The sequence below is a fragment of the Triturus cristatus genome, chromosome 5_1 (genome assembly GCF_964204655.1).
Source record: "Triturus cristatus chromosome 5_1, aTriCri1.1, whole genome shotgun sequence".
NCBI classification, from domain to species: domain Eukaryota; kingdom Metazoa; phylum Chordata; class Amphibia; order Caudata; family Salamandridae; genus Triturus; species Triturus cristatus.
In genome coordinates this window covers 366,485,021-366,506,766 of record NC_140587.1, presented here as the reverse complement: position 1 = coordinate 366,506,766, position 21,746 = coordinate 366,485,021, and the positions used below count along the sequence as shown (strand labels likewise).

Here is a 21,746-nt window from a genome sequence, read left to right as displayed (position 1 = left end):
TGTGACATCTGTCTATCAGCCCCTCTGCCACCCAATCACAGGTACGGCTGGAAAATGTGGCTGTATATTTGCAAGAGCATCTTGCTCCTCTGCAAGTGAACACAAGTGTTATATGAATCCGGACAATGCCATTCTTTATTATATTGATTTAGTATGTACCACTGTAGCTTGATTTTTAACGAATTATAAACTTGACAACATAAATATTGCATAATAGTTTGAGGAAATGTATATCAATAGCTGTCTTTCATATCGATGAAAGCAGTGTGTATACCGAATACACAAATGTTTTGTGATTTAATGTAACTTTTTTCAATTTGTCCTTGTTTATTTGTGATATGTTCTTATAGTGGCATGTGCTCAAAATATTGCCTGTTTTTATCAATCGCATACATTTGTATAGACCATAAAAAAAAAATATTCATATGGTAGAAATCTCACTATGTATAATCCATGCATTGTGGGACCTACTCTAAGGATAACATTAAAATGGGACGACTGGTTATGGGACAAATCAGCTTTGCAAGATGCTGGAGTCCAAATGTGGGATCCAGCAGAGCAGTATACTGGTTCTACTGATAACTCTGCAAATTATAGCACATGTGATAAATGTAGCGCGGAAATGGATGTTGTACTGACGATTATGTAGTTTCTAGCTTTCCTGTGAGGTCTCTTGTCAAGGGAATGGTCTTATACTTGGCAGCACTCTATAGGCAGTAAGGCCTAGGTTTACTAAGGCCAGCGCAAAGGAACACACACAGTGCACGGTATTTACTTTTCATTGCAAAAGGTGCAAAAACCTTTTTGTTCTGCTCTGCATTTCAGTGTCAAGTTGGTGTTACCTGGGTGGATTAAGGTGAACACCCATAGATTTTGACAGGAAGCCCCATGGATATGCAGATTGTACTTTGCATCAAAACCTAATTGCTACTTGAAGGCAGAGACGTTTTAAGGCATGGGCAAAGTGGGCTCTGGCCCAAGGGGACCCTCACTGATTGATCAAATGCTTTCAGACAAATATAAACAACTTCACCTCACTGCTTATCATGCGTTTTAAAAGCATCTACTTACACAGAAAGTAGGACAACTGGATAACACAGGCCTAAATATCCACGACGAAGGGACAGCAGCCCCTCCAAGTCCTAATAAGGTTAATTAGATACAATCTGGATTATAAAAGAGAATATTTGGTGCTCTCTGGAAAATTGCAGCTTCCTTCCAAAAAGGGTTTCGATGCAGCCAGCCACCTGTTTATATAACGCTTAGAAGTAAATGGTGTCTCAATGCGTGGAACTGCAGCATAGACCAATGCTTTACGTTATTTATAATGTGGGAGCCTCAGAGACCCTACCAGTGGTGGGTGCTTGACTAATACAGCTGCAGTGGGGACATGGTGCCTGTCGAAGACTTTGTGAGTGAGTAGCAGTGACGAGGGGCTGAGGTGAAACACAAGATTAAGCTGACCACAATTATATACAGAAAACAAATGCCAAGGAAATGATGTATTGGTATATAGTTTAAAAGAAAGTATTGCCAAGCCAAAAATCTCAATGTGTGGGTTGGACAGGTGGTGCTGTACTTCAGTCTGGGATGAATGAGCTATTTTAAGCACTTGTAGAAATCATTTTAAATATTTGCCTGCTTTACACATCTTAAATTATGAAAAAGAAACCCCTCAAGGCAATAAACAATGTAAAGAAGGATAGTGTGTCTGCTGGTCCTGAATGCTTGCCATGCACAAAAACAGCATTTTTCAAACCTTTCAATGCAGAGCAGCAGATGGAGATTCTGTCGCCTTAGCACATTATAATCAAATGTATCACAGAGCAAAGTCAAAATACTAAGGTCCTCATTACAAGTTTGTTGTAATAGGGCGGGGTATTTACTGAATACTGTCACCACAGGGTGAGGTATTTACCACATCTGGTAAATACCTCCTGTATCTTTTCAAGTAAAATGGGTATTACCCTGTGGAATCGTTTTCAGCACAGAAAATTACACGTTTCGCCTTTTTTCAGGGAATTTTTCGCTGATAAATTTCATCACTCTTGACCTGCCAGAATTTATCAGGGGAAATATGCAAAGGTGTCAGAATTTTCACACAACTCAGAGGCCCCGATTCAGAGTTTATCAGAAGGAAAGTGCTATTTATCGCAAATAGTTAATAATAATACTTTGGGGCTTGTAATTTATCATGTGGGATAATTAGCTCCTATCATAAGTTTTTGCGGAACAACAAATTGATGTTTACTGCACCAAAATCTGCATGGTAAATACCACACACTTTTCCCTTATTACATTCCCATACTTATGCTAAAGTGGTGCATTTCAAATGCCAGCACATTCCTCTTCCTTCCTTGCATCTTTGGGCCTCATTTGCAAGGCCCCAGACACACATTTGCTACGCCGGTGCGTCACTTTTTTGACGCTTCAGTGGCGCAATGTGCCACAGCATATTTACAAGGCTACGCAAAGCCACTTTATGTGGCTTTTCATGGCCTTGTAAATATGTGCTCCTTTCACACAGAACACTGCGTGAAAGGGTGAAAGGGGCATTCCATTGGTGTTGCTGTGGGTGTTCCCATGCCACACCCATAAAATCTGAAGCATTTCTAGATTTACGAGGATTCGTAAACCTAGGAATGCGTCAGAATACTATGCCTCTCCAGGGGAGGCATAGGAGAGGCGCAAAAAGGAATACTTTTATTTCTCCCCGTATTTTCCTCTTTCTATGCATGCTGATTTCTGCAGCATGCATAGAAAGAGGACAATGCCCCCAATGATTGATTTTGTGAAGCAAGGTGTCCCTTCCTGCACAAAAACTATCATCCCGCAATGCAGGCACGCTTGCAACATGATGCAACATGATGCAGGGGTGCCTGCGCTGGCGCACGCCTCCTGTTTTTGCACCAGCGCTGAGGCGAAGGCCAGAATTCCGCCATATCTTGTAGAAACATTGCATTCTTGCCCTTTTCATTTGATGCACGATGGCACTGCAGGAAGGCCTGCTGTGCTGCCGTGCATCAAAAGCTTGCAAATGAGGCCCTTTGTATCTATCCATCTTTTTATGCCAGGCATATCTTTCTTCTACGCTTCTCTCTTTTCATGCCTCTCTGCATGCTCCTCTTTCTGTTCTTCATTACACCCTTCTTCCCCTTCCATTATGCCTCTGCCTTAATGCTACCTATTTCATTTTATCATTGTCTTCCCTCTCTGCACTTTCTATATATTCTTGACACTTTTTTTTATAAAAGAGCTCAATGGAGGAAAGCCTTATACTCGATGCTCTTGATCGCTACATCCAGGAAAACCTTGCTTAGCCTAAGACTATACGTTATGCCCTCATCCGCCTTCAATGCAAAATTAACCATCTCCATTTATAGCAATGGGATAATCCTCATCCAATCATCAGACCGCAACCTAGATCTATTCAACGAATTCTTCCCTATCATCAAACATGCAGTATCTAATAAGGATTCAGCCCCTCTCTAGATCATCCTAGGTCTACACTTGACTCACAGGTGTCCCAAATATTGTCCTCGCCAAGGCTAGCCACATTAAATGGTCCACCCTTATCCCCTACACACTCCAGCACAGCAATCAGCCCAAACAATACCAACTCTCCCATACCTCCTGATGGACCACAGTCATTCCCATCAAATCACCAAGCCAATACGCGCCCACCAGCTGTGGCCGCTGAAGGTAAGACCGGTGGGGCAGTGGGGCCGGCTGGAGGGTATTTCGAGAGACGAGCACGAGGGGAAATTTAATAAATAATTATTTTTCCCTCGTGATCGTCTCTCGCAATCCCCCCCGAGCCAGCCCCACTGCCCCACTGCTCCTACCTGCAGCAGTTGCTGACCACAAATAACTGCTACAACAAGGGCCACCGAGTCACACAGCAACAAAAATATCTTCACCACCGACTCCATCCACAATCTCTGAATACAAGCCTAAAGCCATCTCCAGCCAGAACTCCCCCTCACCATCTCCCTCAGACCACCACCAACCCAACTACACAATCCAGAGCATACCCCCACATTCCGGCCCTCTGCCCCAAACCACAACCACAACCCCATCCCGATCTCAGAATACAAGCCTAAAACCATCTCCAACCAGATCTCCCCCTCACCATCTCCTTCAGACCAGCACCAACCCAACTAAGCAATCCAGTGCACCTGGCCCTCTGCCACACGCCACAACCACATTCTCCCATGCCGCAATAGAATCTAGACTTCACAAAATTACACAAGACCTACACCAACTCAAGTCTGACTTACAGAGCCTAATAAATATCACGTCGGAGCTGGCCTATAACAGATGGCCAGAAAGGGCTCCAGAAAACAATATGCACATTCATCCACAACCCAACACATACCCCACACGACTACCAAAAACAAGCACTCCTTACAACAGGTTGGCAACCATCTCACCAGCCCCTCTCACAAGATGTCAATCTATACCCTACCACAATGCATCCACAAGGCCTGTCAGGCTTAAGAATCCACTATCGTACAATGACATACACTCCCTTCTCCTCGCAAATAATCCTGCAAACCATGATAACTCAGACGACCTGGCTCCCATACTAACAATTGCCTCGATCCCACTCAGAGAACCTAGGCCCAACTCCAGAGAATTAAATAATTCCAACCGTAAGCAGGTCCCCATCGTTTAGACAACCTCAGTAGATATCAAACCACACCTAAAATGCATGCTTCTGAATTGCAGTTCAGCCATGAAACATGCAGTGGGCATTGCTGACCTCATCCCTGCCCATAAGCTTGACCTCTTACTCCTAACAGAAACATGGCTAAATGACTCCTCTGCACCAATTGTAGACATATTATTCCCACCTAGCTATGACATTATAAGATCAGACAGACTGAACGGAATGGGTAGAGGCATTGCCTTCATACACCAGAGTAACCTTACGGTGAATCAGTTGCAAACCGTTGAGTTATCCGCTTGTGAATACCTTTGCATAAACATTGCGAGTAACACTACACATGATCTACCACCCTGCATGTGACAACCTCTCGTTCATCGAACAGATCATGGAAATCATCACTACAAACGTAGGTCAACACTGCTCCCAGATCTTCCTCAGAGACTTCAACCTTCATTGGAACGACCTGAAAGACCCCTCAGTTAACAGCCTAAAATTCTTTCTAGCGGATCTTAACCTGAACCAAATCTGCGACAGCCCTACGCACAACATTTGTGCGACCCTAAACATAATCATTGCTAACTCCAACTCAATTCAACTCGAAACTATCGTCCCATGTGACTGGACAGACCACCACTGCATCACATTTCTCTTCACCGAATCAGTGTAGACACATAAACCGCAACTTAAGAAACCCAGACACTGGAAAAGGATCACTCACGACATAGACCTTAATGACTTGACATCCCTCAGCAATAACGTCCTGCGTCCTCCAGCGGAAACGTCAGATGTCCATGACCTTACAAACCACTACAACAACTCCATGATGACCATTCTTGAAACAGTTGTGCCCTTACAGCTAAAAAGACCTTCCACTAGAGACTCCAAACCATGGTACAATGGGAGTCTAAATAAAGAAAGACACAATTTGAGACTAGACGATCAACTGTAGAGATCTTCACTGTCCCTAGAACACCTCAAGCACCTGCGGTCACTGAGGAACACATACGATATTCACATCAGAAACTCAAAAGCAAATTTCTTCAGAGTTCAACTAGACAAAGCCAGAAATCGTACAAAAAAACAGTTTGAAATGATCAAACATCAGTCTACTCGAAAACCCAACTCCTACACAATGGGATCCGTTCTGCTGCCAAACTGCAACATCTTTGCATCCTTCTTTCTTGAAAAGTCTAAAAAGATGGAAAGTGATCTCCAAAGAGCAATTAGGCTCCTCCCGATGATAACCCCGAATAGCCCAGGCCCGCATATGATCGTTCAGCCCCCAGACCTACAAGGACCCTCAAAAACAACACGTTGTGGGATAGTTTAAAAAAACTTTGATGAAATGCCATTCCTAAAATCTTAACAACACTTAAACCTTCAAACCACTTCTGCAACCCTCTACCAGCTAACATCTTCAATGAGATCAAAACTTCTTTACTCCCTTTCTGGACTAAGATAGTGACTGATTCACTACTCCAAGGGGCTTTACCAGACTGCCTAAAATCAGGGCAGGTAACCCCCATTCTTTAAAAAAAACACAGCAGATCCTACAAACACAGATAACTTCCATTCATTCTCCACTATTCCCTCTCTGGCAAAGCTCCTTGAGAAATGTGTACATATCCAACTATGCAATCACATCGATCAGTTCCACCTTATTGACCAATTCCTATCTGGTTTCCGTCAGCGTCAGAAAACGGAAACAGTCCTTGCACACATAGTTTATGACGCACTTAAAATGCAGCCGCGGTCGGTAGTAGGAGTTCCTGCAGGGCGGTGATGTGGGGAGGGGGAGGGGCAGGGTGGGGGGTAGTAAACTATGGATTACGGAGGTTTACAGGTAAGTAAACATATAAATTAATAAAACGAATTTCGTTGCATGCACTGCATCGCATTTGGGGATGCAGTGCACGCAACGAAATTCGTTTTATTAATTTATATGTTTACTTACCTGTAAACCTCTGTAATCCATAGTTTACTACCCCCCACCCTGCCCCTCCCCATCCCCACATCACCGCCCTGCAGTAACTCCTACTACCGACCGCGGCTGTTAAAATGCTAGATAAGAACAAATCTTGCATCCTAATCCTCCAAGACCTATCCTCAGCCTTCAACACGGTCAAACATGACAGTCTCCTTGAATTACTTGAACAAAAAATGGGACTAGCAGGGGTTGTCCTAAATTGGTTTGCCTCATTTCTAAATGACAGAACTGAAAGAATTAAGGTTAACTAAATCTTGTGCACTACCACTCCGGTCACTTTAGGGGTCCCTCAGGGGTCCGCCTTATCACCTACTCTCTTTAACCTGTTCATGGAGCCTCTAACGGAAACTCAGAAATTTTGCAATGTACAATACCACATGTATGCAGATGGCACACTATTATACCTTAAAATTGACCCCCCTGAGGATATCCGTCTACTCAACACAACTCTCCAAAAAAACCAATACTGGCTAACCAGAAACCACCTTAAACTCAACTCGCTCAAAACCTAATTCCTCTTGTTTGCCCCACCAAAAAGATCTCTCGACATCGAAAATTGGATGAAACACTTAACAGCTTTCAACTGCCTTCCACACATTATAGATTCCACAAGATCACTAGGAATTACACTTGACAAGAATCTCAACATGCAGGAACACATCAGCTCAGCCACCAAAGGAGAAAACTTTCAAATGAGCATTCTAAGAAAATTAAAACGCTTCCTCCCCTCTGACAACCTTAAATCAGTGGTGAAAGGTCTAGTGATCCCCAGATTAGACTGTGGGAGTGCTACACTATGTGGTCTGCCGAGAGCCAAGTTGGCTCCACTAAGGGCATCCTGTAACTCTGTTGCAAGGCTCATCACCAGGATCGAAAAGGTACAACCACATCACTCCAGATCTGAAGACACTAAACTGGCTCCCCTATGAGGTAAGGATTCCGATGAAAAGTGCTTGCATGACCCACCAAGGCCTACACTTCAACACACCAAAGTACCTAGCTGAAATACTGGAACTGTCCGGCGGTGGCAGATCATCCAGAGGGACCAGCACCTTACTGCTGAAACCTCAAAAATTTTGGAAAATGAAAACCTAAAACTGAGCCTTCTCCGGATTGGCCCCTAGAATCTGGAACTCTATGCCACCTGAAATCAGACTGATCCCTTCAATCACTTCATTCAAAAAAGAAGTCGAACTGCTTTTAATGAACACATTTCTGAACTAAACCCACTGACTTTCTCTGGATAGTGATATGACGCAGTTCTCCAACCAGGGCTTGCATATGCTGTCTGAGTCCTGGTTTGTAACTCACTGTCTCACTCTTGATCTGCAATGGACAATGTCAGCGATTATGTTTTTTGGTTATCTATTTTTTACTTATTGAACTATTTGTAAAGCGCTCTGATACCCTTCTGGGGTCATAGTCGTGCTATATAAAACTTTGTAAATAAATAAAAAATAAAAAAATAAAAATCCTTGTTCCCCCCCCCCTGGTTTTCACTCCACTCCCACCTATACTCTCCATTCTTCCAGTCACTCTACTCTTCCCAAGTATTCTATCTATACAGCCTCCCAATGTGTTTTATTCACATTCTCTGTTCTAAAGCCTTTATTCTGCCATCTGATTTTCCTCTCTTCTGCTCGCACATCCTTTCTCCTAGTTCCTATACTTCTCACTCCTCCTTTTTTCTACTCCTATGTACTAACTATATTTCCCCTCTCATTCTTACTTCCATAGTTTTCTTTTCACTCTCCTCTCATTCTTCCCTTCCCATCTAATTTTCTCTGATCACCTCAGGTTCATCACGTAATTCCTAGCCTGTTTAATGCTTTTCCTTCATTTTGACCCTTTGCTTGTTTTTATCCCTTCTCTCTCTTTTTTCCTCTTGTCTCTTGCCATATACTCCATTTCTCACCCGACCTCCTATTTCAATACCTTCTTCTTTCTATCCCTTTCTCTGTTTTATATCTTCCTCTTCTTGTTCTTTCCTCATCTTGGCAAGTGACAAAAGAGCTACTGTACTTGTGCGAAGAAGGTTGAAGCTGGAGAACATGTAGAATTTGAGAGTAACAAAAAGATCTGAAAGTGTAATCTCAATAGCTCACATGTGTTGAGTCAAAATAGTGCTGGAAAAAGGCAAGGTTAAGGCTGGCAAATAAACAGTGGGCAGCAAATAGATACACTGGAGGTGCCAGGCAGTCCTCATCTGCTACATGTTTCTATTGAACACAACGAAATGTTTCTATGAGTTTAGCCTAGTATTCACATCTGTTACTAATGTTCCCAGAATTAAACACCACACCATCCATGTAACGTGTCGTGTGGTCATTTCCTGAGATCGCATCATCATGTTAAATGTCTTTTGAGGTCATTGTTATGAAAATTTAAATCTTTAAAATCTGGAAAGCCCTGCTTCCTTTGGTCAAATATTTTTTCCTAAAACCCTACGGCCTTATAGTGGTCAGCCTCATGGTGCTCCATGGTGTGCTATATCAAGACAGTCCAAGGTCAGATCAAGAAAATGTGGGGAGGTTAAGGGGTTTTAGTGAGGCCTTGCTGACTTCTATATCAGTTAAAGTCTATCTTTTGTCGTTTCACCATTTCTGAAATTTTAATGTATAATTGAGTAGACGTGAGTAGCTGAAAAAAAAACTGAAACTTGTTTGAAAAAGGGGCCCCCGTAATGCTTAAGATGTCCCTGCTTGAAATAGGGGTGAACAAGAATACATTTGTTCATTTCTTTAAAAAATAAAAAATAAAAACACTTTGAGTGTATGCTGCAGCACACATCTAATGATAGAGAATCATCTGAGTTTGTCTACCCATGGTAATTTGTACTGGAAGGGTATGCTTCCAGAACTAATCCTATGCTAGATAGAAAGGGAACACTGGTCACTGCACCATGGAGCGGGGCTGTGCATTATGGCAGAGTTGTTAAAACCCATTTCAGGGAATGACAGCAGCAGGCCAACCATAGCAGATATGACTCTGCTCTGAATCTTCCATCTTGTGCAAAGCAGCAAAGCAGATTTGACTACTCTACAGCACTGAGTAATACATTAGTAAATCTGAGCTTAAGTTTTAAGTTAGATAAAAATATTCTCTTTAAGACAGGCATGTATACTCATTAGAACATTTGTGTGTAGCTTTACACTGTTGAATGATTGCCATTATGTAAATTAAAGTAGCACATGTTGTTTTTTATACTAATTTAGGACACAGAAATCTAACATTATTTGGCTCCAACTTTGGCAATGCGCTGGTCGACACTACAGTATACATCGGTGCGGGTCTATGTCCAGTTCTTGCAGTGAATTCTACGCATATTGTCTGCCTGTTGCCCAGCCTCCCACCTGGATCGTACCCTGTCCTGCTGCAGGTTGGAAACCTGGGTTTTGCTGCAGTCAGGTAAGGTTGTTGATCGTCCTGTAGTATTGCTGACAACATTTGTATTCTTGGCAACTTAGTGGTTTCATTTAACTATTTTGGATTAATGTAGCTTTCTGTCCTAAGCAACTGATGATTACTAGTATCAAGATTGCATTTCATGTATTTAATGTTTGCGTACTTGTAGTTAAGAAGTATTTTCCTGTACTGTGGGTCTAGGAGAAAGACATACTAAATTACATTGCTTTGAGGCATGATATAGTAACTAAATTATAAATGCGTGTCTCAAATTTCTATAGGAATTGCTGATCTGCACATCAACATGATTATCAAAAAGTACATGCCTGTGACATAAATATGTCTGTGACATTTACACACTCTGCCTACAATGCTAGAAATTTGGATAAAATGAATATCAACAATTTACTGCATGCTCAATATGGATACAAACATACTTTAGTAAGCAGGTGTCACAGTAAATGGGAACACACTTTCAAAATGATAAGTTGTCCAGAAGGCATAATTTGAATGACCCTGACTTTTGGTACTGATTGGACTTCAGCAGAGCACCGCTGACTCTCTGTAGAAGGCTGGGTCAGGGGTTAGTTTTGGAAGCCTTGTCATGTATTACTAGGTATCGCTCCTTTTGTTTTTTTAAACTGTCCATAACACTCTTCGATTTGCTATAATTCATTTTTAGGCAGCTTTGCCCTAACACAAGGCAATCCTCAAATGATAAAAAACTATTATCGCCAAAACACAGAAGTTATTGGCAAACTGGTGGTGAATCAAATCAGGTGAGGGCATAGGGGTTCTTAGAGACTTCCCATATGAATAAATCAACATTCCAGCTAGACTACCTCCCCTAAGAAATCTCAGTGATTCATGGATCAGAATATAGACTTTAAATGTTCTAGTTAACAAATTATTTTGAAAGAAATGTTGCTCAGCAAACAAAATGTTAACACCCTGAAGGGAATTCCACAGTCAGTCGTATCACTTGCCGCAGAGACAATAGAACAGCTCAGACTTGAATGGCCAGCTGACTCTAATAGGCAGAGAACACAGAACAACATCCAGCAAGCAAACTGAGAATCAGTGAGGACAGAATCCCATCTGACCACAATTTACACCGGTGGTTCTTAGCCTGTGGTCTGCAGATGATTGACGGTCCACAGTAGCCTACCCAAGCAGTCTACGACTGCTTAAAAAATATATATATATTAGCAGATTCATAAAGTATATTTCATGAAAAGCAAAGTGTAAAATTCAAATCTGAAAATGCGCTGTCCATGTGAAGGAATTCGAAACTAAAAGCAAAGCATTTGCTTGATATCCTTATCTTCAGTCTTTGCATATGGTATGTGCCCAAAGAGCATGTCTTAGTAGTAAAGAGGACAAATTGATACGCTAGATCCTAGCATATCACTGTAAGTTTTAGAAATAAAACATTTTAAAATGGTCCGACCTTCCCATTAAAATTAAAATGGAACTTTTTGTATGTTTTTGTTTGTGAACTGAATAAAATGTTTCATAATTTGTGTATTTGCTTGGTGTATACTAGATCCTGTATTTTTCTGCACTGTTGTTGGTTCACATCATAGAAATTACTTAAGCCGGAGACTTTGGCTTCCTGTAGTGATTCAGTGGAGTGCCACAGAAGTAAAAAAGTTAAGAACCAATGGTCTACATCATGTAATGTAGCCCTAGGCTGTTGGTGCTTAACTGGTGCACACTTTTTTTTAATAAAGACCCCCACAAAACAAACAGAAAGGAAGTGAAAATCTTTAACATTGATTTGATATAGATGTATAGCTTTTCTGTGATATTTAAGCATTTGAAATATAATTTGAAGTGACTGTTTACTGTAAGTGTACATTGTTTCTATAATAGAAAAAACACCTGTACACTCTGAAAACCATCACTCATAACATACAGTATTTTCAGAAATGCAGCAATCCTGGCAGTGGTTTCATCACAAATATTAATTCAATTGAAGTTAGGGCTAGCTATTAACCATTTCTTTTTATAGGTTTTATTTAACATGAAGTTTAGAAACAACATACAATGCAGAATCGTGCAAATTTAACATTAAAAAAAGGTTTGCATTATTTTGGACGGCCAAAATATGTAATTGTGGCGTTGTGAGCCTCTGTTACTGTTATTTACATCATCACACCTTCTTTGCATGGACAGCACTTCATCACCAACACATTAGACTCCTTTGATTAATATGGAGAGAGGACCCCAAAGACCGATCAGGGCCACCATGCATTTCCCATCATTATCCAATAGACAACACCGGGGTAAGTGTCTAGGATATAAAACGCTGGTCCAATTAGCATCCAAATAATATTAGACCCAACGTGTAGCATGAATCTGACAATTTGTTTTCTTCTTTCATCAAATGAGATCATTAGCTACCATTGTACAGGCACTTCCCTCTTGCATCTGAGATTCAGAGTACTTGTGCCACAATCAACAATGGTGTGCTTTTTGTGTGGAATTATTTTTTTCATATATATAAAAAAAAATTTCAATAATAAGAAAAGACGTGACTAAAACACACATATCCAGGTTTAGAATAGTGAAATGAACATCTATGACAAATATAGAAGCTGAATCCCAATATTCCAATCTACCACCAAACTTAGACCCCCCCCCCCCAAATTTGACATCAGACGGTCCGCTTCAGCATCCCTTGCTCTTGAGAAAATAGTAGCCAACTTCCTCAACATGAGTCCAACAAACTTAGCAGAGTAAGAAATACCTGTTACCACCACTCAATAACTGAGATCCAGATCAGGGAAAAGTTAAAAGGGTTTTATTACTAAATCTCAAATAAAAGGTAGTACAGTATGAAGATAAATGCCATGAAGACACACACTCAAAGTGCATAATCAGGAGTCAAAATAATTATAAATCCCAAATTAACAGTAAAATCAGTAGAGAAATGGACAGCATCCCTAACTGTAAGATGTTCAGTAAAACTCTATTGAAAAGGACTGAGTCCCTGAAGGAACTCAGGTAGTCTCATATAAATCAGACAGAATCTCAGGAGGAATAGGAAACGTCTCTCTGGCTCACCCTCAAAACCAGGGTTTTTTAAACACATTTCCAGAATTAATATTGAGCATAACTGCAAACTCACAGTGGTATGACTAGTGATAACACATTCTAAGCAAATCAGAGAGTAACATGTCATTATAATGCACAGAAAACGAAACAACTTTTTTATGTTGTCCTCATCGCACCCTCAGTTTCTCAAAGTGTGGTTCCCTCCACAGAGGGAAGCTGACTCACTGAGACAGCTGCTGCAAACTTGCTGGATTCACCAACCCAGCATCCACTTAGCTTTTCCAAGGTAATCATTGGACAATACAGATGGACAAAGGTCAGAGTCATTGCTCTCCCCTGGGCAGCTCCACCATTAACGCTTTGTCCTTAGCGCCAGCTTGAACTTCTTGCCAGGCAGGTGTTTGAGGCCCTCCTCCACCCGCAGGCTCCTGCCTGTGTCTCATCCCTGGTAGTCTAGTGGAAGAGCGCCCTGCTCTTCTGATATTGTGTTCTGTTCTGTGTCTTTTGTCTTGCTGTCTTTTTTCTTCTTTTCCCTCTTCACCTCCTTTTATTTCCTTCTATTTTTCCTTTTTGCCTATTTTGCCTCTGTTTCATTTGCTTATTTTGTGTCTTTTTATTTCTTTCCTCTACTTTTGCCTCTTTGGCTTGAGACCCTCATGGGTGAGTAGCGCGCTTTATAAACCCCTAATTGATTGATTGATATTAGCTCTTTTTTATTCCTTTTCCATGTCTCCTTTTTGCCTCCTTTGCCTTTTTTCCATTTTCTTACTCCTCACCCTCCACTTCTTTCCCTCCCCGCTCCCTCTTCCCGCACTCACCTCTACCCCTCCCCCCAGTGTATCGCTCCTGCTTCCGCCACCTGCCTCCCAGCTGATCGCCCTCCCGCTGACCCATACTTAATGGCGCCCGCTGCGTGACAAGTAGAGCAAGACCTCTGACCTACTGCTCTCCCCCGCGCAACTCCACTGTTAAGGCTCTACCCTTAGCACCAGCTTAGCACCGGCTTGAGCTCCTTGCCAGGTAGGTGTTCAAGGCCCTTCTCCACCCGCAGGCTCCTGCCTGCACCATACCCCTGGTGGTCTAGTGATAGAGTTTTTGTGACTGGAGATTTATACAGACTCTGCTTTGTTCTAACCATCCTATCACAGAATACAAACTTTTTAAGTACTCCCCATAAGTAGACCCAATTGACCCTGGCAAATGCTTTTGCGGTGTCTAATGCCACAACAGCTAATGGGGCCTAATGAACCACTGATAGACTTATACTACCAATAAGGAGATGGGTTAACTCATTAGACGATGTCCAGGAATGAAACCTCTCTGGTCTCGATGGATTATGGCCCTAATTACACTGGCTATCCTACTGGCCAGTACCCCGCAAAGATATTATAATCTGTGTTTATCAAGGACATCGGCCTATAGGATTCCAGGTCAAAGCAGTCTTTATTTTGATCATTTAGATCATGAAAGACACAATATTATTTAACAATGTTACATAAAAAAAGGAATAACACAGATATACATACAACGGTTAATATGCAGTAAATATTTTGGGAGATGGACAATGAAACACTGTAATGTAAAATACATTATATACAAAAATTGATTTAAAAATCATCTATGATATTAAAAGAGTTAAAAGAGTTAATACAATTTCTGTTTTGATAAATTAGCAAATACATTACTCAGTCAGCTTGACCTAACTACCAATCGTACATGTATTCCATTTTCTACATGAAGCTCATAAGTGCTGCTGAATATTGGAAGGCATGGTCTGGATAACTAACAAACATAGCCCAGTAACGCAAATGGTATGTACAGCAAATGTAAACACAGCTCTCTTTGGATTCAATTGCCATTCATTAGCTTCTTAGTTCTTCATATTTTTGGCTCGTGTACCAGCTCAAAAATGTAGCCATGGCTATCACTATGGAGTCCTGTGTGTTGGTCTTTAGAATACGAAGAGCTATATCACTGGATCTGGTACCCAGATTAGAGCAAATTGGTTTTAAGCATTTCTCCCTAGGAAGCTTACATGCAGGACACACAAATAAAATGTGAGGGATTGACTCAACCTGCTCAGGGCAGGAAACACATTTATTATCCGATCAGCCATTCCATTTGTGTGTAAATGATTTAACGGGGGTGTACCCACCCTGAATTGATGGAATAGCTTTCTATCACATGGTTAGTTATAAAATCCCAGTACTCCTCAAACAGGGTATCTTGCTTATGTTCCAGAAAAATGCCTGACAAGGTGGTGTCGTTGGTGGATTTCAGGCGGTTCGTTTTACCCATATTCCAGTATGCTTCCTTAAAGTCTTTTTCGGATGGAAACAAACTCCCTACACGATCTTCCCACAGATGGCTCATCCCCATATTTACCAATGTACACTTTATTTTTTGTAACCATGGAATTTTACACGATAAATCTGCCCCTCTTACATCTATTAGCGCATTAGCATAATGTAACAACTCCGGAGTAGACCAGAGCCTTCTCCAGTACGCTAGGGGTCTGTACCGTGCTATCTCTTCTAGGGGACAGCAACCCAGATCTAAATATAGGGGCTTAAAGGGGGGTTGATTGCGGGAGGTTGGTAAGGTCTCTCAAGAATTCATTCTGGGCAGTAGCCAAGGGTGTCAGGTTGTCGAAGCCCCAAAGCTTTGCACCATACAAGACCAAAGCCCTTACTTTAGTATCATATATCTTTAGCGCTGCGCCTACCGGTTCTGTATGGGGCAACCCCTGCTCTTTCAATAATGCTCCTGCCAATTGAGCATGCTTAAGGGACATTATGTCAACCTGGGGTCTTCAGTTTAGTTTCCTACCCAGTGTGATCCCCAAATATGTAAATACATCTGTCTTTTCGAGTTGAACCTTATTCATAAAGACCCTTCCTTTTATCGCTTTGTGTTTGTGGAGAACCATGAATTTGGTTTTCTCCACATTAACCATTAACTCATGATCTGCACAAAAATCCTTGAATCTTTCCAATGCACTCGGCAACCCTTTTTGTGTTTTCGAAATTATAAGGGTATCATCGGTGAACATCAGTATGGGTATCTTCATGCCGGCAAGTGTGGGGGCGTCAGTTGGATAGGTGGTATAATAACTAACAACCCTGTTGATGAATAGCAAAAATAGAGTTGGTTCCAGGACGCACCCTTGGCGTACCTCTTTGGTTACTGGAAACCTGTCAGTAACGCAGCGTACCTGGGCAAAATTGGACTCATGCAGCTTGACTACCAATGACAGCAAATCTAGTGGAATCCCTGAATCTTTAAGTACCCCCCATTGTTTATTACGGGGGACCAGGTCGAAGGCGGATTTGAGATCAATGAATGCTGCATAGATCGTTCCTTCCCTGATGACCACAACACGCCAATAGATCAACATAAACCTAAAGACTTGATCTATAGTACTCAAGTGTTGGCGGAAGCCAGGCTGTAATGGGGACAAGATGTTGTTCTCTTTGAACCAGGACTGGATCCTGCTCAACACTAGCCTGACCATGATCTTTTGTATACAATCTATTAGGCTAATTGGCCTGTAGTTCCTGGGGCAGGAGCGATCCCCCTTTTTCCATATCGTGAAAATTTCGGCGCCTTGCTAAGAGTCTGGAATGGGGGCTCAACTAGCTATCGCATTGGCAAGTAACTGTATATATGTCAGTTATCCTTGTCATGTATAAATAGATCTGCCCGGATGCAATCGAGGCCCAGAGCCCTTCCTCTGGGAATTGCATTCAGGGCAGATTCGACCTCTCCTCTATTAAAAAACACAATAGTATCTGGTGTAGGTAGTTGTATATTATCTGTGTTGTTGACAATAGCAGCAAATTGAGCCTAAAAATGAGATACCCACTTGTCCGGGGCTACATAATTAATGGGTGCTTGTCGACATTCTACACTGTCCCATTTTACTATTTGCCAAAATGTTTGCATCATTTTTGCGTTGCTAAAATGGAGAAGATCTTGCCATCATTGTTCGTCCCACTCCTTCTTAGCTATGAGCTGGGTTCTTTTATAACTCTTCCGTGAGGTTTTGATTTCATCCATTTTTTTAAGCTTTATAGCGTGGGGGAGCCTCTTATAATCTTCTCTACAGGCCTTGTTGTACCAATTTTCTGCTTTTGGGGTAATCTTTCTTTTTAATTTGTGGGGTTTAAATAAAAAAAGATTTGAGTTTCGTGAACATATCGTGAATGTGCGTGATATTTGAATTTATTTCCTCCTGGGAATCTAGGTTTTGGAGGGTTACTAATGTACACTCCACCAATGCCTTCATCTGCTCTAACGAGTTCTCATTTTCAACCATCATGGCCCATTTTACTCTTATCATATCATTACATAATACGGCATCCGCGGTCTCACACTCTGTTACCAGTGGTCGTGCCTGTGGAGAACCCAATACGTGCAATGTCATCAAGAGTGGATTGTGGTCACTTTCAGTTCTCTCAAGGACCACCATATCAAATAGGGAAAACCATAATTCCAGATTAATAAGAAAATAGTCAATGTGACTACTTCTATGCCAATTACTATATGTATGAGAGCCCATTCTGTCGGAGGAATCCTTCCATTTACTGCCCTGATATCCCTTTCCAGGCAGAGGCCTTTTAGCTGGAGTGCTGCCTCCGTCCATTTCGTTATTGGGGGTCGATCCAGGGATGGAATGTTCCATTGGGCATCCTCCTCTATACTAAGGCTTCCATCTTCCTAATCAAGGGGCTCGAATGAGCAATTAAAATCACCCGTAATTACCAGGTTACTTCTGCCCCTATTATTGTCAACAAAACTTTTAAGTAGGATAACCGTGTTTGATAATTTACCACCCACCATCCCTCTTACATATACATTTATTACCATTATATTGGGGGAGTGATTCCTGACGGAAAAAGTATAGCCAGGATGTCCGGGCTGTCTATTGGTACTTCCTCTACCTTATAGCCCGAGTGCTGCCTGACCCATAGCGTAATCCCTCCAGAGGGTCTGCCTTTTCGTCCGCCTATAGCTGGCTTTGAAAACTTTAGATACCCAGGACGGTAGATGTGATTCAGCGACCAAGTTTCTTGAAAGGCCCATATATCGTGGTCCTCTATAAATGCTGACCAGTCTGCTGAGGCTATTTTTCTATGCAGTTCCGCAATATTCTAGGAGGCAAAGGCCATCCTGGTCGTAGATGGTACGAGGGTAATGTGAGGGATAACAACCTGGCCATTAGTTTCTTGAGCTAGTGACAGTTCTCCCAGAGTGTTACTATCAGGGGGAGTTTTGGGACTGTCAATCCGATTTTCTATAGGCTTACCCACCCCGATCTCTGACCATGAGCCCACAGGGACAGTACAAGGAAGGGCCCTTATTTGGTTGGATAGTTCACCCCATGCAGTATGATATTGTTTCTGCGTGGTGTTGGGAGGATGTTCCATAAACTTCAATCTACCTTCTCTAGGGATGAACACTCGATACCCCCTTCTGCCGATTTACTAGGGTTCTTACTAGATTTAACTGCTGGAAGATTATATTTAATCCTAATACTAGAAGAGGTCATAAAGGAAGTCCTTTTTTGAGTGTGAGACATATACAGTCTGAACTGGCACCTTTTCATTCAACCCTTTTGGCATGAAGGATATCTTCTCTGATTACTGATCTACAGTTCCTAACATGCCGTAACCAGTGGATGCTCTTGTTAATCAGTGACTGTTCGTCTTCTTTTATCAGGCTAGGTGAAGGTTTTGGAATGTTGATTAGAAATACTTGGCATTTGCTAGGACTGGTTACTGTTCTGTGTTCGCCTGTCTTCAACCCTTGTTGTACTGGGCCTGAATTCCTTGGGGGGATACAAGATGATCTTACTCGGTCTATATATCTGGTTGTCTGATCCTGGCGGCCAAACTGCTTATCTTGGCTAGTATGGGCAGAAGAAAACATTCTGGCCTGGTTCTTTTGGGTTCTTTCAGTGTTGCCATTATTGGTTTATGTTGAAACAGTTGTTGGGTCCTCAATATTTCTACCTTTAACGCCAGGGTAAGGCTCTCTATTTGGCAAAGACATAGGCACGGGTGATCTAGTTAAATCTAAAGTAATATTTTGTACAATGGGTATCACTGTTTTGGTAAGTCTGTCGATCAGGCCTTTTAGTGAACTTACCACTTCCATGAATATGCTAGTCTGTGCCATCAAATCTGCTATCCGATTTGTGAGCTGACTTGAACACAAACACTTACATGACCCCGGGGGGTCAATTTGATGCTTATCCACAACTAATCCTGTGCTGACTGCTTGCTGAGCGGTCATATTATCTTCATTTATGTTTGTCAGAGTGTCAAATCTGTTTGAGCACTCTAGTTCGCATACTTCTTGGGGTTCTTTGCTTGAGTCGGCATGGCGGGATGGGGTTAACCCTACTTGTTATACTTTTTCTAGATCTACAGCTAGGGGTTCTATCGGTGTAGGTCTTTTGAACATGTCCGGTATGGATTTAACAATCCGGGGGGACAAGGGATACTTGGTGGGGGGTGCTTCCGTTGTACCTATGCCGGTACTCGTTGGGGCAGTTAGGATCCCTTCGCAATCACTGATTAAATTATCTATGCGATTCATGACACAATTACTTCTTTTATTTGATGGATGTTTAGTCAACCTTTTGGGCTTCTTACCCATTCCCACTACTCCCCCCCAACACATCTACTGCTTTCCTTTAGCCCATACTTAGTAACATCAATGGACACTGCACAGATACTAATTAGGTACAATCTATGTATCGCGATACAGATTAAGGGGCAGTCCAGATGCGATGTTCGGGTACTGTGCTGTACACTTACATACAATAGTGGGCTTGAATTGTTCCTCTTACAATAAAATGAGCCAGCTCAAATGGGTATTATAACAGAGGTGGTCACACAGGCTATCAGGGGCTAGGACCAAAATGTAGATAACAGTAACTTATTGTTGTCGTTGTTTAGTTTTGGGTACGGTGTTAGAGGGGTGGCCCTGCCCTGCCTCTTCCTTAGCCTGGGCGCAGCCCGCGTGCATCCCGCGCCATGGGGGGAGAGGCAGCTCTTTATATGTGTTGAAGACTCAAGCGCCTCCCCCTCACTCGTGGCACCTGTGGGATGGTCCTTGCACCCTGGGAAATGTAGTTTCCAACCAGGGTGATGGCGGTGGCGGCACGACTCTTTGGGGCCCTGGGACTCCTGTCCCACCAGGGCACGAATGGCAAGACAACAGGCAACTAGGCAAGGACACAGTGGCACTCTAGTAGTGTTTCAAGACCAATACAGTCGTGGCCTCAGATGAAGAGGAGGCAGCCTTTCCTCTGCATTAAACAGCATCCATAATGGTAGCACCTGGACATCTACCAATACCGTGTATAGTTCTGCTGGATACCCATCAGGTCCAGCAGCCTTCACTCCCTTGATATTCGCGATCTGTCTGTGCACTTATTCTTTGAGTGATCTTTGCGCTAAGCATGTTGGCCTGTATCTTAGCTAACAACAGGAGATCTATATTAGCCAGCCAGTTCTTAATAATCTCACCATTTGGGTACTTATCTTCCCTATACAACATACTAATATATTACAAAACTTCCTTTGGAATCTCCTTATTGGTAGTAAGAGCTTTTCCTGTATTTGAGTCTATTAGAGTACTTATGAAGGTTATGGTTCTTCCGTCTTTGTTTTCCAAGCTAAAAGTGAACTACAGTGCTCTCCTTAAGCAATATTCTGCATTTTACTAGTCCTCCACCTGTCCTGTATTTTCCCCGCTCAGTATCCTTCAGAAGCTGCTTGAGCCTCTTCTAGTTCCAGGAGGAACTTCCCCTGCTTAGACGGGTCATTTATTGCAGCGCCTAGAAATTTGACATCCTTCCTCCTTTTTTGATCCTCAAATGTATTCTCTCTCTTTCACACTTCCTGTTTCTGCCTAGCAGAGAAATTGCATATTATCCCCCTGAGATAGGCCTTGTATGCCCCCCAGATTATTGACTGTCTAGCTGTTCCTGAATTAAGTGCATAGAAAACATCTAGCTCCTTTGCCATTTCTAGCGAAAAGGCCTCCTCCACAAATAATACCCTATTTAATGTTCACCTCCTTAATTGTGACCTCCCATAGAGACACATCTTTAAGCATACTGGGGAGTGGTCTGATAATACAGCTGGAAGATGGACCACGGATTTAACATAACCATATTGTGCCTGGTCTAGATAATCTATTCTAGAATGGCACCCATAATTTTTGCTATAAGAGTAAAGCTTTTAGACAACCCATCCAGCATTCACCATTTATCAAGTTTAGATCTTTCATTACATGACTAAGCCTGTGATACATTTTAGGGGTGTAACATGTATTTCACTCTTGATGTTCTATCCAGCACTGAATTTAGGACTACATTTAAATCACCTTCAACTAATATAGGTGCAGGAGCTTCCATCAAATGCAGCTGTAAGACCTCTAGAAACGTGAGATCATCGCAATCCAAGCCACAATATACTACACACATATAATATGTGGCTTCTACCAACACCAGAGACACTAACCATCTTCCTGTGCTATATGTGGCATACTTTATAAACTTATTCCCAGAGTGTTTTTTGATCACTTTTCAAACCAAGGTTTTTACCA

At 42.0% G+C, this 21,746-nt stretch overlaps 1 protein-coding gene across 2 annotated transcripts in view; it reads left to right on the top strand.

Annotated features, from left to right (window-relative positions):
* LOC146830895 (fibrocystin-L-like) overlaps positions 1-21,746 on the top strand; it is a 1,171,295-nt gene that overhangs the window by 539,706 nt on the left and 609,843 nt on the right. For both annotated transcript variants that reach the window (XM_085605085.1, XM_085605086.1), the window contains exon 33: positions 9,875-10,067. In XM_085605085.1, the coding sequence (XP_085461211.1) occupies positions 9,875-10,067 (193 nt within the window). The remainder of the gene's footprint in view (positions 1-9,874; positions 10,068-21,746) is intronic.